The sequence below is a fragment of the Haplochromis burtoni genome, unplaced genomic scaffold (assembly GCF_018398535.1).
Source record: "Haplochromis burtoni strain Fernald_Lab_line unplaced genomic scaffold, NCSU_Asbu1 Contig_452, whole genome shotgun sequence".
Classification (NCBI taxonomy): Eukaryota; Metazoa; Chordata; class Actinopteri; order Cichliformes; family Cichlidae; genus Haplochromis; species Haplochromis burtoni.
In genome coordinates, this window is record NW_024582813.1 from 225396 (window position 1) to 239872 (window position 14477).

At 41.2% G+C, this 14477-nt stretch overlaps 1 protein-coding gene across 2 annotated transcripts; it reads left to right on the forward strand.

Moving 5' to 3' along the window:
• The first annotated feature begins 321 nt into the window (after positions 1 to 321).
• lrpap1 (low density lipoprotein receptor-related protein associated protein 1) lies at positions 322 to 14173 on the forward strand. 2 transcript variants are annotated; one of them, XM_005946159.3, is made up of 8 exons: positions 322 to 624; positions 1104 to 1248; positions 8710 to 8840; positions 9721 to 9841; positions 11105 to 11260; positions 12059 to 12141; positions 12690 to 12866; positions 13395 to 14173. In XM_005946159.3, exons 1-8 carry the CDS (start codon positions 463 to 465, stop codon positions 13461 to 13463), a joined length of 1044 nt encoding a protein of 347 aa, XP_005946221.1. In that variant the 5' UTR covers positions 322 to 462; the 3' UTR covers positions 13464 to 14173. The 2 variants fall into 2 exon arrangements, with proteins under 2 accessions (XP_005946221.1, XP_042069480.1); XM_042213546.1 differs by lacking the exon at positions 11105 to 11260.
• Positions 14174 to 14477: the final 304 nt, after the last annotated feature.

Below are 14477 nucleotides of genomic sequence, written 5' to 3' on the forward strand. Positions count from 1 at the left end.
TAGAAAAACTTCGCATCCAGTTAACTAGATGACTGTTATAGTCAGGTATCTTCTTTGGTATCTCCTTTAAGAAAGCGGTGTTTCCGTCATCCCAGTGTTTTAAAGTTACTTGGTCTTTTCAACGGGTACTTGAAAATAGAGACAGCATCTAGTACAGTAAACGCGTGGAGGCTTTCTATTTGCTGTCGGAGTCTGCAGCCTTGTTGCTAGGTAACAGCGCAGAGCGGCATTTCCAGTGTAGTTCAAGGAACGCTCTTTCCGCTTTAGTAGCTACAGAAAGGCTGCGCCAAGAAAATACATATCCCACAGTGCACTTCTCGCGGAAATGCCCGCCTCTTTTGAGCATATGACTTTCGGTACTCCAGTGAATCACAACAATACCCCGTTTGTGGTGCTGTGTGGTTCATTTAAGTATTTTGGTGGTGTTTTTTCTGTCGTTAGTTGCGCAGAGTTGTTTTGAAAATGAGGCTGCAGTGTTTGTTCGCAGCTTTGTGTCTCGGCGTTGGTGTAATGGCCGGGAAATACTCCCGGGAGCTGAATGAGCCCAAACCGAACGACAAAGATGGGCAGGCAGTGGAGTTCAGGATAGCTAAGCTAAACCAGGTCTGGGAGAAAGCTCAAAGGGTATGTATTTAAGACGATCAACAGCAGGACTCATGTAGCACAAATAATTTGAGGAAAATGATGAAACAATGAAGACAGGGCAATAAGAGATACATACGTGATCGACGTACTGAGCTATGCACAGACCCAGGGGATCAGGTGGACGTTTCCTTAGTTGGAAAAAAAAATCAGGCGTCTTTTGTTCATTGTGAAGTTGGTACTTACAGCTAAGACGGTGGGCCAAGCTTGGTATTGGAAAATTGTTGAAAAATGCGTTTTACTGCGGCTAATCCCAGTGAGCATCATTTAGCATTTAACTGCCTCTTCAGCTGCCTCATCAGACCTTTGGTCAATATTTAATAGACTGTTATTGTGAGCAAAATTCTCCAGTAGGATTATGGAGAAAAAAAAATCTCTCTGTGTACTTTTCTGTTTCTGCAAACTTTCTCCCTCTGCCTGTCTAATAAAGCCAACATTTTCTACTCTTTTGGATTTAACAGATGCAGTTGTCTCCAGTCCGACAGGCTGAGCTGCACAGTGACCTGAAGATCCAGGAGAAAGATGAGCTGCAGTGGAAAAAAATGAAGGTGGAGGGATTCGATGAAAATGGGGAGAAGGAGGCCCAGCTCAGGCGCAACTTCCATGGTAAGACAAACTGCAGACTGCTTCAATCAGCAGTAGTTAGAGCTTTGTCCTGAGTCAGTTTCCTCTAGATCCTTAATCACCATCTTTAACAATCCCTGTACTGACATTTTTTATGGGTTTGATTAGTAATAATGACTGCAACGTATCCTAACACACTGGTAGTCACTAAAGCCAACAAAAAAACAGGAACAGAGAGTATCACAGGATTTCTTCTTCTTCCTCTCCTTTCACTGCTTCCTTTAGGGGCCACCACAGCAGATCATCTAGCCTATCCCTAGCATCATCTTCCATCCTCTCTGCCACTGCAACCCTCTGTATGTCCTCTTCAATTACATTTATGAACCCCCTCTGTGATCTGCCTCCTTCTCTCCTGCATAGTAGTTCCATCTTCAGCATCTTATCTTGCCTCTCTAATCAGTGGGTCACAATGCGTTGGTAAGAGCCATCTTCTCTCATCAAAAAGACAGATATTTTTAGAGTTAATGGATTTAAAGTTATTCCTTTTAATTTTCTTTTTGTCTAATATGGGAAAGCAGAAGGTTAATGACACCTGGCTTGGGAACAGCATTTTTAGTTTTTGTTTTAAACCTTGGAAAATAATAAAACTAAATCCTCTCATGCAAAAACACAAACAAAAGACTTTACAGAAGATTTATCTTGTAAAACTGTCTGAGATCCTCCATTTTACTTGCCACTGTAGACATGAAACGGGTCCTAAATTGCTTTGCTAGTGGTGTAAGAAAAAATAATAATCTTGAATCTAACTTTTACAAACTTTCTGAATTTCAATGTCATTTAAACCCAGTGCTAAAAAGAGACATGTTAAGACAGGTGGTTTAGGTAGGTCTAATTTAGTCAAGGCATATACTGTAGATGTCAATCGAACAAAGACAAAGAAAATGTTTAATGATAGATTAAGTACATGTACTTTTTATAGTATATGTGCTAAACATGGCAAAGTTTAAGGATCACATACTTGACCATAAACGTAAAAGTTTAACCGGAGTAAACATTCTGATGTACTGGTTTGTCATTTAAAATAAACTCTGAAGGTCATACTTCTAACCTGTGGTAGTGATTCCCCCACTGCTCCTTCCTGCTGTTATCAGTAGCACTCTTCATATCTCACTTAATCTGTTCACTTGTCACCTGGCAGATGACTTACTAAAAGCATACCAATTTTATTTTATGTGCTATTCAGGCTGTGGGTAAAAAGATATTTCTGTATTTTGAATTACATTTGAGATATTCTTTATGTAGTATTTAGCAGTGTTTAGACTGAGGTGCTATTGTATGATTTTAAAGGACAGGCATACTGTATCTCCCTTTATTCCTTGTGAGAGCTCGGCCAGCAGTCCACCTGCTCTGGTTCCTCTCCTTCCTCGCTCCCCTGTGGTGCAGTGACCTTCCTGCTACAGGCAGAGCAACACAGTCCCTCCTTTAGCTGGCTAAATATAAATCTTTTAAGGAGCACGTCGAGTCATATTTTCCATGCTGAATCCTGTCCTTCTCCTTAACTCATTCTAATTGAGCTTCACAGTCATTTTGTCTCCCTCATTACCTTCATTTCCTCTGCGCTTGTTCTTGATGTATTTTATATGTCAAAAGACACTCCTCACACCGGTCAGTCGGAGAACGTAAACACACAACGATGAAAGTGTGCAATGTAAACTGTTTAACTCCTCCAGCACCACAGAGATTTTCTACGGTCTTAATGAAGATTTTAAACTAGCATGCTGTATATGTAAACACACTTATTGAAGTTAATAAATGACACTGGTGATTTGCAAAAATGCTGTGATGGTGCTGAATCAGCACCTACAATAAACGTTTACTGGAGAATAATGAGAGCAGAGATTTCTCAGTCTCAAGTCCATCTTTATATGCTTTGTTTTTCAATTTGCCAAATTCATCAATTTTTTTTTGACCACTTATTCAGTTCAGGATCACAGAATAACTGGAGCGTGGCTGGTACACCCTGGACAGGTCAACAGTCACTGACAAATATTTACCTTTTTATTTGCCAATAATAATAGTTATCTTTCCTGAAGGTTTTTGAATGTGATTATTATTATTATTATTATTATTATTATTATTATTATCTCTTGTATTATTCACTTTATGATGTAGACATTCTGCAAAATTGTGGGGTTGTTCACTATGCCACTGCTACTAAATTAATTAATTGACAAATACTACTTAATGTCTTGAAAAAATATTAATTCTAGGTTGTTTTTAAAAGCCATTGGCAGCCTTATCATTAGGGGTGCAACGATACTCGTATCGATATTGAACCGTTCGATACAGTGCTTTCGGTTCCGTACGCATATGTATGGAATACAAAATAAATGTTTAATTTATTTTATCAACTTTCCTTCTGACGATGCTGTCTGTGTTGAGCGCTCAGTGGATCTGCGCTCGATAGTGCAGCCTAGGCGGAGTAGTCAAACGCAGATTCACTGAGTGCAGGGCAAGCTAGCGAGACAGAAGTTACCCTTGCAACATGGCAAATTGAACCTCCCCCACCCTCATTCAGATCTGGCGTTTGGAACTATTTTGGTTTTCATGTGACGTATGACCCTGAAGGTAAGCGTCATGGACTAAAGTAAAACAGTATGTTGGATGTGCCACGCAATGCTCAATTACATGGGTGGGAACTAGTGTGTTAGCGCAGTTAGCTCGTTAACGTGTTGGCCGTCCAGCCCCACGCACGGGGCGATCCGCGGTAGCTCGTTAACGGAGATTTGCCGTGTTGTGGCGTTAACGTCATTTCAGATTAACGCTGACAGCACTAGTGGGAACACAACGAATATGACTGCACATTTACTCCGACATCATCCTAGTGCAAAGACAAGTGGAAGCAGACAAAAACAACAAGCACGCATGCTACAAACTTTACCCGAGTCATTTAGACAGCCGTTAGCACAGGATTCTCCTTATGGGGACCTGATATGTTTAATATGCTGCTGAGAATATAGCCCAGAAGAAGCGATAGTATAGCTTTTATTTTGGAAAGAGACATTTCTCTGTAATAAACTCTCTTTTCCAAAGATGAGTGATTCCTCAATCAGATACAGGGCTTGCAAAATCGCTAGCCCGACGTCCCGGGGCTAGCGATTTTTCCAGTCGGGCTACCAAAATCTATCTCTGCCCTGCCCGTCGGGCTATTGTAGGAAGGAAAAATATATGTCAATGCTTTTGCATTCTTTCGGAAATGTAGCTGGGTAATTATGTCATTGGCATCGGTGAGCCACTGTCAATATGTGACATATTGAAATCGCGTTTGAATTTGCGCTTGTTTTTTGCTTTCACTTTGCAATCGCGAACTGTGTATAGAGAGCGACAGCACTGATTGGTGAGTGATGATAATTTGCGCACCAATTCCTCTGACATTTATTAATCGTTAGCTTACTATGCAAACATGACAAGTGACCTTAGGTTGTGGGCTATGTTAGGCGGTAGGGATTAGCTGGGTTGTACAGTGTATGTTTGGTGTTTATTGCAATGGCTGGTGGCTCGTCACTGCGACGGTGTGTTCAGAGGGGGCCTGTCACTACTGCTCGGAGTCCTTTACCGAAACGCCGATCGTACGTTGCGATGCGCGAAAGGTCAAACTCCGTGTAGGCGTTTACATAGTAGGTCAGAGTACTGTTAAGTATTAAGAATTAACAAGTTTCTCAACATGTTGCAAATAATGACATTAATATTTTGAAGAGAAAAAAAATTAATCAGCTGACCCCGCAGTCCCTGCAACACGGACTGTCACTACCCGATCCGTACCGGAAACCCGATCGGTACCCCGCATGCGCGAAAGGTTTCTACTTCCGGTCGTAGCGTTTTACGATAGTTATGGGTCAGAGTATCTGTTAAGAATAACAAGTATATCTTAAAATGTTTGCAATAATGAAGCATTTCAGTACAATGTAGACAAAAACGAAAAATAAAAAGAAAGTTACGGATCAGGACTCTCCGATCCTTACTGCGCATGTGTAAAGTCTGACCGTACAAATCGGGTCTACCCGATCCGTACCGCGCATGTGCAGATGTTTTCTTCTTCTTCTGTTCGTTTAATGGCAGTTTACTCCCCAGTGTACGAGGATACCGCCACCTGCTGACCGAGCGAATAAACCCTATTATAAACTGAATTATCGTCATTACAAACGTGTGTTAAATCTGATTTAGCGATAGTCTGTTAAATCTGATTACAAACGTGTGTTAAATCTGATTTAGCGATAGTCGAGTGTGTTTATGCTTGTCTGTGAGGAGAGGATTGTTGGAATAGTGATGATGATGTGCGCCATCACTGTCAATTGTCAGTAAACACTTCATCTGGCTGATGAATCTACACGTGAGATATTACAAAGTCTGCATTATTAACTCTGTAATTAGGCGCCATTCTTCTTATTTTACGGCGCTGTTGCTCAATCGGGGGACGCTCTCTGTTGAGGAGAAAAGCATGAATTTCTTTGTATACGGATTATCCATTGTTTAAATGTCCCGGGCAGTCGAAAAGGAGGCAGAGCTGTTGAGAAATGCTAGGAGCTAACTGGGCGCTAACCGCATCATTCAAATATATTGAATGTCGCAAAGAGAGGAAGTGACGTAAGATTTGCGCATGCGGGGTACCGATCGGGTTTCCGGTACGGATCGGGTAGTGGTACAAATCGGGTCTACCCGATCCGTACCGCGCATGTGCAGATGTTTTCTTCTTCTTCTGTTCGTTTAATGGCAGTTTACTCCCCAGTGTACGAGGATACCGCCACCTGCTGACCGAGCGAATAAACCCTATTATAAACTGAATTATCGTCATTACAAACGTGTGTTAAATCTGATTTAGCGATAGTCGAGTGTGTTTATGCTTGTCTGTGAGGAGAGGATTGTTGGAATAGTGATGATGATGTGCGCCATCACTGTCAATTGTCAGTAAACACTTCATCTGGCTGATGAATCTACACGTGAGATATTACAAAGTCTGCATTATTAACTCTGTAATTAGGCGCCATTCTTCTTATTTTACGGCGCTGTTGCTCAATCGGGGGACGCTCTCTGTTGAGGAGAAAAGCATGAATTTCTTTGTATACGGATTATCCATTGTTTAAATGTCCCGGGCAGTCGAAAAGGAGGCAGAGCTGTTGAGAAATGCTAGGAGCTAACTGGGCGCTAACCGCATCATTCAAATATATTGAATGTCGCAAAGAGAGGAAGTGACGTAAGATTTGCGCATGCGGGGTACCGATCGGGTTTCCGGTACGGATCGGGTAGTGACACGCCCTGTGTGGCGTTGTTGTTGTTGCTGTGCTGTTGCCGCGCTGAGCAGTTAGCTAGCGGCAATGTTCTTCTGCAGATGTCAACAAACGGCTGTGCTCCCTGGCTAGCTCACGGGAAGCAAGACCAAACGATACCTCCGTCTCCTCCTTGTCTGAGCTCGCCACAATATTTTAGTTCTGCTGAGCCAAATAAGACAGGTCAGGGTGAAGAAGTGACAGCCAAAGAAAAGCTTACCACAAAACGGAAAAGTTATGACAAATCAGACTATAAGGCAAAAAGAAAGTGCAGCTTTATGGTTTCATGGACAAAAGAATTTCTGTGGCTGCAATATGACAAGCGAAATAACCAGGGCTGCACATAAGTGGTCCGCAGGTGCGCATTCGCTGTCAAAATAAAAAAGCACAAGATAAGAAGTTGCAACGCGTGTTTACATACATAAGATTTTCAGAAGGAGGACAGACATTTGTTTAGAACTCTTAAAGAAGTCGAAGAAGCTCCTTTAAGCAATTACTGTGATGTTCTTCCACCTCCAAAGAAATGTCAAGGAGTCCGAACCACAAAAGAAGCACGTATTCTCGGAAAAGTAGTTGCAGGAGGTGAGCTGGCTTCAAACAAATGATGAACGCACAGAGATGTGGTGCGGAATGTGCCGTGAAAATTTAATAAATGACAAATTAAAAAGGCATGAACATTTTTTTTTGTATCGAAAAAATATCAAACCGTGACACCAAAGTATCGAACCGAACCGAGAATTTTGTGTATTGTTGCACCCCTACTTATCATGTGCTATAGAGACAGAAATATAATATAATACAGCAGACATGGGCACTCAAACAATCCTGAAAGGAAACCTATAAATCCAATGAAGTTGGCCTTTGTCCAGGGTGGCTGTAGCTCACTCAGAGCAGGTTACCTACTAATCAGAAGTTTGTTTGATCACCATCTGCTCCAGTCTGCATGCCAAATATCACTGGGCAACATACTAACCCCAAGTTGCTCTCCAGTGCATCCACCCGAGTATGAATGCGTGTGAATGTTAGATAGAAAGCACTTACATAGAAGAAAGTGCTTGTGTGAATGGGTGAGTGAGACAAGTGGCCTTGAGAGCTCAGAGTAGAAAGGTGCTATATAAGAACCAGTCCATTTACCATGTCCCACCCCTGCCCCCAAAGAGCTATAGCTTTATAATAGATCAGAACTTACTGCTCACTTTTTCCATATTAACTTAGGCACAGACTTATTCTTACTGGCCCAAAATGATTTCCCAGAGGTCTTTGACTCAGTAGGGTGACCAAGTTATTGTTTGGCTGGTATTTAGTTGCTATAAAGAAAGCAGAGATGGCTGTCATCATATGTCAGTCAGGGTAACATCTGACTGTGTTTTGCTGCTAAGTCACAGTTTATGTAGATTTGGCTGATATATGATAGAAACTATGACAAACTCATAACTGGATGAAGCTAGTGGAAAGTGATTAATTTCGCATTTGGGAGAAAATTACGTGCAGTGATGCATTAAGTCAGCAGCAACTATGTGATTACAAAGTTTTTAAATTACACCAAGCATCTTTTTTGCTTTTCTTCAGGGGAAGAAAAGAGTATATGCTTATATTAGACAACAAATGCATATTCCATTCTCTTCCACTTATCCTTGTCAGGGTCACGGGGGAGCTGGAGCCTATCGCTGCTACCATAGGGCGAGAGGCAGGGTACACACCTGGACAGGTTCCCAGTCTTGTCACAGGGCTAACACAGAGAGAGACAACCATTCACACTCACATTCAAACCTATGGACAATTTAGAATTACCAGTTAACTTAACCTTACTAACTGCATGTCTTTGGATTGTGGGAAGAAGCTGGACTCCACACAGAAAGGCCCCAGGAAAATAAAATAACCACTAAAAATATATCTATAGTCCGACATCGACTGACTAAAATATTGGTCTGGCTCTACTTCTTCTTTACCTTCATTAGGGATCCTACTCCCCTTGATGTTTCCTTTGAAATTTATGAGTTACTGTCAAGGGGTTTAGAGTCTTGTTAAATGATTAATATGCATGTCTTAGTCACTTTAGATTCTCTTGCCTATCTCCCGCTTCCTCCCAAGATACAGCCTCTGTTGTTGTTCCTTAGAGGCTCATGTCAGGATAATTCAACACAGCGTTTGTTTAAAGTCTTGTGGTTGTGTTATGCAGTGATCCTCGCCAAGTATGGGATGGATGGGAAAAGGGACACACGGCCACTGGAGAGCAACTCACTGAAAGATCACGACATCAAGGAGGAAGATGCATTTGAGGATCCCAGACTGGACAAACTCTGGAACAAGGTTTGTGTTTGTGTGCATAATTCTGAAAATGATGAAGTATTGCTTTATGTAAGGTGCTTTGATTTAATGCTTGCATTGTTTGTAGTGTAACTGTAAGACTTCAATGCCAACCCTGTTGCTGTTCCTCTTTAAAAACCTTATCACAGCCAGTAAAAATAAAAACTTATGGACATGAACTTCAGATCAGCTTAGTGCCACTCGGCTTCCAAGAAACAAAGAACAAGAGAACTAAACACTTTACAAGGTAAAAAGCTTGTAAAATGTTTAGTGAGTCTCTGATTTCATCATTTTCACTGAACACAGCAAATCCACTACTGCGTGACAAATACATTTTTGCCACATTCTTCCATACACAGTCAACAGATACATTCAGTCTAATCAGAACTTCAAGACTCATTGATCAAATTACATCAAATCTGTAAGATCTAAACTTGTTTAATGGCCAACCAGTCACAAAGGGAGCAGCGTGAGCTAGTTCAAGCAGGAAATTCGAGCTGCATCACACACTGACAAAACTAATGCAAGTGCTGATTGCTGCCTTGCATCACTGTTTCAGCTTCTCTTCCACCCCAGCATTCACACCGTAGACCCCAACTCCCCAATTTTCTAAAGTCTTTGTGTGAAAATGAGCAATCTCTGACTATTTTTATATGTCCAATATAGTTGATTGGCTTTAAAATATTCATGTAAATGTAATCATTAAAATCACTACACTTAATAAGCCTAAACCTTCTCAGACTCTTACCAAACAGTCCTGCTGTACTAAGCGTTGATTCTTTTACTACTACTTGTAATAGTAAATTCTTTCCCATGCAAAAGATCCTCGTTCTTCTGATGCCTTTGAAACTAACTATATCTCTAATGCCTCTTCCCCCACCAGGCTAAGATCTCGGGGAAGTTCTCTGATGAGGAGCTGCTGAACTTGAAGAGGGAGTTCCAGCACCACAAGGACAAGATCCACGAGTACAACATCCTCATGGACACCGTCAGCAGGACTGAGGGTGAGCCATGTGAATCACTCCCTTTGATCCGCTGCAGGCGCGTGTGTCGCACTACTTCTGTTTAGCTTTATTAGTGTTTTCTGAGGCCAGGTTTAAAAGCAGTTCAACCCAGTCCTCCTTTCTGTTGCTTCGTCCTTCGTCTATTCAAGAGATCTCCTGCAGAATATCCCTTTCTATCTTAGCAGCTCTTATTGACCCTTTTATGCCATTTACTGCTATTTTTTTTTTCTCTGCAGACCTAGCTGGTGTTTGTGATCATATCAGAATCATTTTAAAAAACATAAAGCGGAGTAAATGTAAGAAATGTAAGAAATAAGGCTTACGAGGTTATAAAGTAATATTTTCTAGATGCCATGGCTGTTCTGCACACCCGTGTTTTATAGGGTTGAAGTCTGAAGTGCTCTCTGTCTGTCTGCTCAGTCTTGTGGTCATATACGTAGGTGGCAGGTATCAGACTGCACATGTTACCACCCACTACTTTGTGCTCTATCAGTGCTTGTCAAATCACATCAAGCTGTGAGTTTTAAGAGGAGCTGACAGGCCCCACTGTGTTTCAAGTAGGCACGGGGAGGACAGGCACGTCTTCTTCGGATGTGACTTGACACTTTGCAGCTGTTACGTGCCAGAACTTTCCCGATAGCGCTGCACAGCGCTGCGTTTTTGCCATACAAGCCGGGGGTATTTCTTCTGCTTGTCTGATGCTTTTAAATATTAAGCCAATCACATGTTGCCTTGAGGGATTGTCTGTGAACTTCCACAGTACCTCCACCTCCATCCACTGCCTGTCTAGGTTCCTCAGTTTTCATCCAGTTTGGCTTCTCTTCTTTTTTTCTCCCCCTTTTCTCATCCAAATGTCAACCGTTATCATTTAGTCATTGTGGTGCTGTACACTTAGGCTTTGTTTGGCTTTTACCTTTTTCTAGCACCACACAGGCTGTTCAAGGTTCTCCTGAAAAAGTTGCTAAATAAATGACAAATAAGCCAGTTTTCTAAAATGACCTTAATCTTTAACGGGTTATTTAATGTAATAATGTAAAAAGCTGCTAATAAAAACTGCCTTTCTTTTTGTCTTTTATTAGTTTAATTTACTTTTTGTCTCTTTCCTATTCCCTTCTGTCATCCATCCCTCATTTTCTCCATCCATCTCCTCTGCCCTCACTCCTATCTAACCCACCCACACTACCCTGCGGGCTTTTCACTTCTAATTTGCCCCCTCTCTCCCTCTTCTCCCCTTTATTTCCTTTCATCTGTTCCTCTCAACAGAAATACACAAGAACGTGATCTCTCCCCTGGAGGGTGATACCAAAGAGCACGTGCTGCAGCAGAAGCACACAGAGCTGAAGCACAAAATGAGAGACCTCAACCAGGGCTTTGAGCGCCTCCGTAAGCTCAGCCACGAGGGCTTCAGTGAAGATAGCGGTGAGACATGAAAAGCACACACACTCCCCGCTTGTCTCTTTTTGCATCTCCATTAGACGCTACATTTATCTCATCAGCTTAATTACTGGGAGTTGTAATCATAATAACACATTACTGTATCACGGCTGATGGCTTTAAGTGTTTTGCATTTTTAAAGACGTTCATTGAAAGCAGCTCACTACGCTGCATTCGCCCAGTGACGTCAAACAGCTCGGCTTTGTGCTGTTTAACAGACGAAACATTTCACTCACCAGTGCATTTTATCTCCACTCCTCAGATATGCAAGGCTGCTGTTAGTTGAGTGTGCTGCAGTTTGTGTTAGGCTTCACTTGCAGGTGCAGGTTTCAGCGGGAGGTTGTTGAGAAGTTTAGATGAAGGCATTGTACCTTCTGCTGATTCATAATGATTTTGTTGCTGCGCCTTTACCTCCAGGTTGTTTCTTACTAAACCACTCGTTCCCCTCACGTCTTTGCTTCCTCTTGCAGAAATCTGTTTTTGATCCCCTTCCCTCTTTTTTTTTTTTTTTTTTTCTTTTACACTTGCAGTTTTGTAGTACTTCAGGAGCGAAGAGAGAGTGTGTGACAGCACCTCAAGATTAAATTCTTAATGCGAGCATTTTGCCTCTTTCATATTTTGTGTGTATTTCTATAAAGTGATACGTTGTTGTGATTGCATGATATGAAATATCTGCTGCGACTGCTCCTCCTCAGAGCTCCCTTTCTCTTGAGTGTTTGTGGCTCCAAAACGTCTCTTTGGATTGTTTATCTTTTCATCTGCCTTTCCCTTCCTGGTCTGTAGAGTTTCGGGAGCCGCGTGTGATTGAACTGTGGGAGGCTGCCAAGAGAACCAACCTCAGCAACGATGAGCTAGAGTCTCTCAAGGTAGTGCTTACATCTCTTGTGACTGTTTTTATGTTTTGGACACGCTCTTGCCCTGTCTGTTCCTAAATGACACTTTTTGTTTTAATGTGGTGCTACAATCTAACTTTGACTCCAACTCCACAAAACTTTTTAATCAAGCGCTCTTCTGGCACAGAAGCATTAACTGTATTATTTTCCTCTACTTAGTAGCTAAGTACTACTTGTGTACTGTAAGCCATGGAAAGTGCAACTTATTATGATCACATTTTTATGTATTGCACTTTTGAAATTCACAAGTATTCCACTCTCCTGGATCTCGTTGTGCTCCTTTCACCGTTTGTCCCCTTGGGCAGCAGATTGCAGTGAACAACTCAATTTAAATGTTTTGGGGTTTCTATCAGGTTTCAGGATCAAATCTATCACAGGAAACATTCAGCTTGAATTTCCTCTGTGGCACTTCGCTTCTATTTGCCTCTTGAGATACATATAAGCTACTTGTTCAGCTGTGCATGTAACTGAAGGTTAACTGAACTTACACCCCTCTATGTTGGCTGCTCTTATTCATTTAGGAGGAGCTACGTCACTTTGAGACTAAAGTAGAGAAGCACAGTCATTACAAGGAGCAGCTGGAGTTGTCCCATCAGAAGTTGCAGCATGTGGAGGCTCTAGGAGACAAAGAGCACATCAAGAGGAACAAGGAAAAGTATGACACACTCGCTGAGAAGACTAGGGAGATGGGCTACAAGGTAAGTAAGAATAAAGAGGTTCTCTTAGCATTTAATATGCTGTTTGACTTCTCACCTGCATTAGAAATGAATAATAAATTATATGTAGTATTTGGTAATTGCTTGTAAGGCTGGAAAGGTCTGGTTGTTGGAGGACTGCAGTAATCCCAGTGTTAAGTGGCTTTTTATTTTCACAGCTTTTTGTTTGCGCTTCAAAGTTTATAACCATCTCAAAGCCATCCACACTTATCTAAGTGAAGTGTATGTATTAACATGTGCTGAAAGTCCAGTGTAAGACCAGATGCATATAACAAACATTGCCAATACAGTAACATAAATGCATAAATAAAATCAAGACAAATGGCTTTCCAGTTTTCACTCCCTGCAACTTGAGCTTGAAATGTGAACAGAATTACAATTTACTATGAAAACAAGCAAACTATTGTTTTCATAGGAAGTAAACTAATAATCATTTGTGTTGACAAGCCCCTGTTTAGCTGCATAGTGGTCTTGCATTTAAATGGCGTGTGTGTGTGTGTTTGATTTCAGATGAAGAAACATATGCAGGATTTGTCCAACAAGATTTCTCGCCAGGGACTCCAACACAACGAACTCTGAGAGGTCATCACACCAGTGAAAGAACTGTAATGTTTTTGTTTAGTCACACACAACCTTGATCAACCATACCACCATTTCTTTTTTTAACTGCTGTTAAGAAAAAAAAATCAGTGTTTTCTGTGAGTCTTTTTCTACTTTTCTAGAGAATGAAATGCTTAATGAGTGAATTCCTGGTTATTTGTATGTAATATGTATGAAGTATTATAAAGCAGCTCAGACTGTCAGTCAAGGTACAGATAAATTAAATATAGAAGTGTGAGCACCAGTGTGGTACTCCATAGAACAGTTATTTGTATAACAAGTGGAAATAATGTCTTATTGTTGGTGGTAGATAAGGGATAGACAGCACTATTGGCTGTCTTGACCAGACCAGAAGCAGTTGGTCTGTTTGTCCACATTACATCATATGTGCTGTTGCCACTGTAGGACCTCATAGTTTCCCTATCGACTTAGTTTGGTGTTACTTGAACTGTCTGATCAATATAAAATGAAGATCAAGAGTAGAAGCACTGAAAACTGGTGATCTGAAAATAAAATGGCAATCTTTAATATTCAGTAAGATACAGGTGCCAACAACAGACATACAGTAATATTTTAAAAATACAGATTTACAACATTCGTATGCTTTGGCATGAATAAAAGCACTTAATACACTGTAGAGAAAAGCGGTCTCTGTAGTGACATTAAAGGATAATTTTTGCAAAACGTTACATTTTCGTGAGTCATCCTCATGCTGTTTCTTTCTCCTCAGAGACACTAGTAGGGAACCAAAATGATAAAAATAAATTTGCATCCATGATTTTACAATTTGTCCTGATGATATCAGGAGGGAGGTGAGAAATTGAAACAAACACTATGCTTTTCCAGTCATCAGTCCCTGGCCTCTCACAGACCAGAAGCAGAGGCATTGATTACTGTGATGAATAATGTTTCTGGATGGCTGATTACTTAGTCATGTCCTGCTTGGACCACATGGGCCTGGATTAATGTAATTTGCACCCTGGGTATAACTGT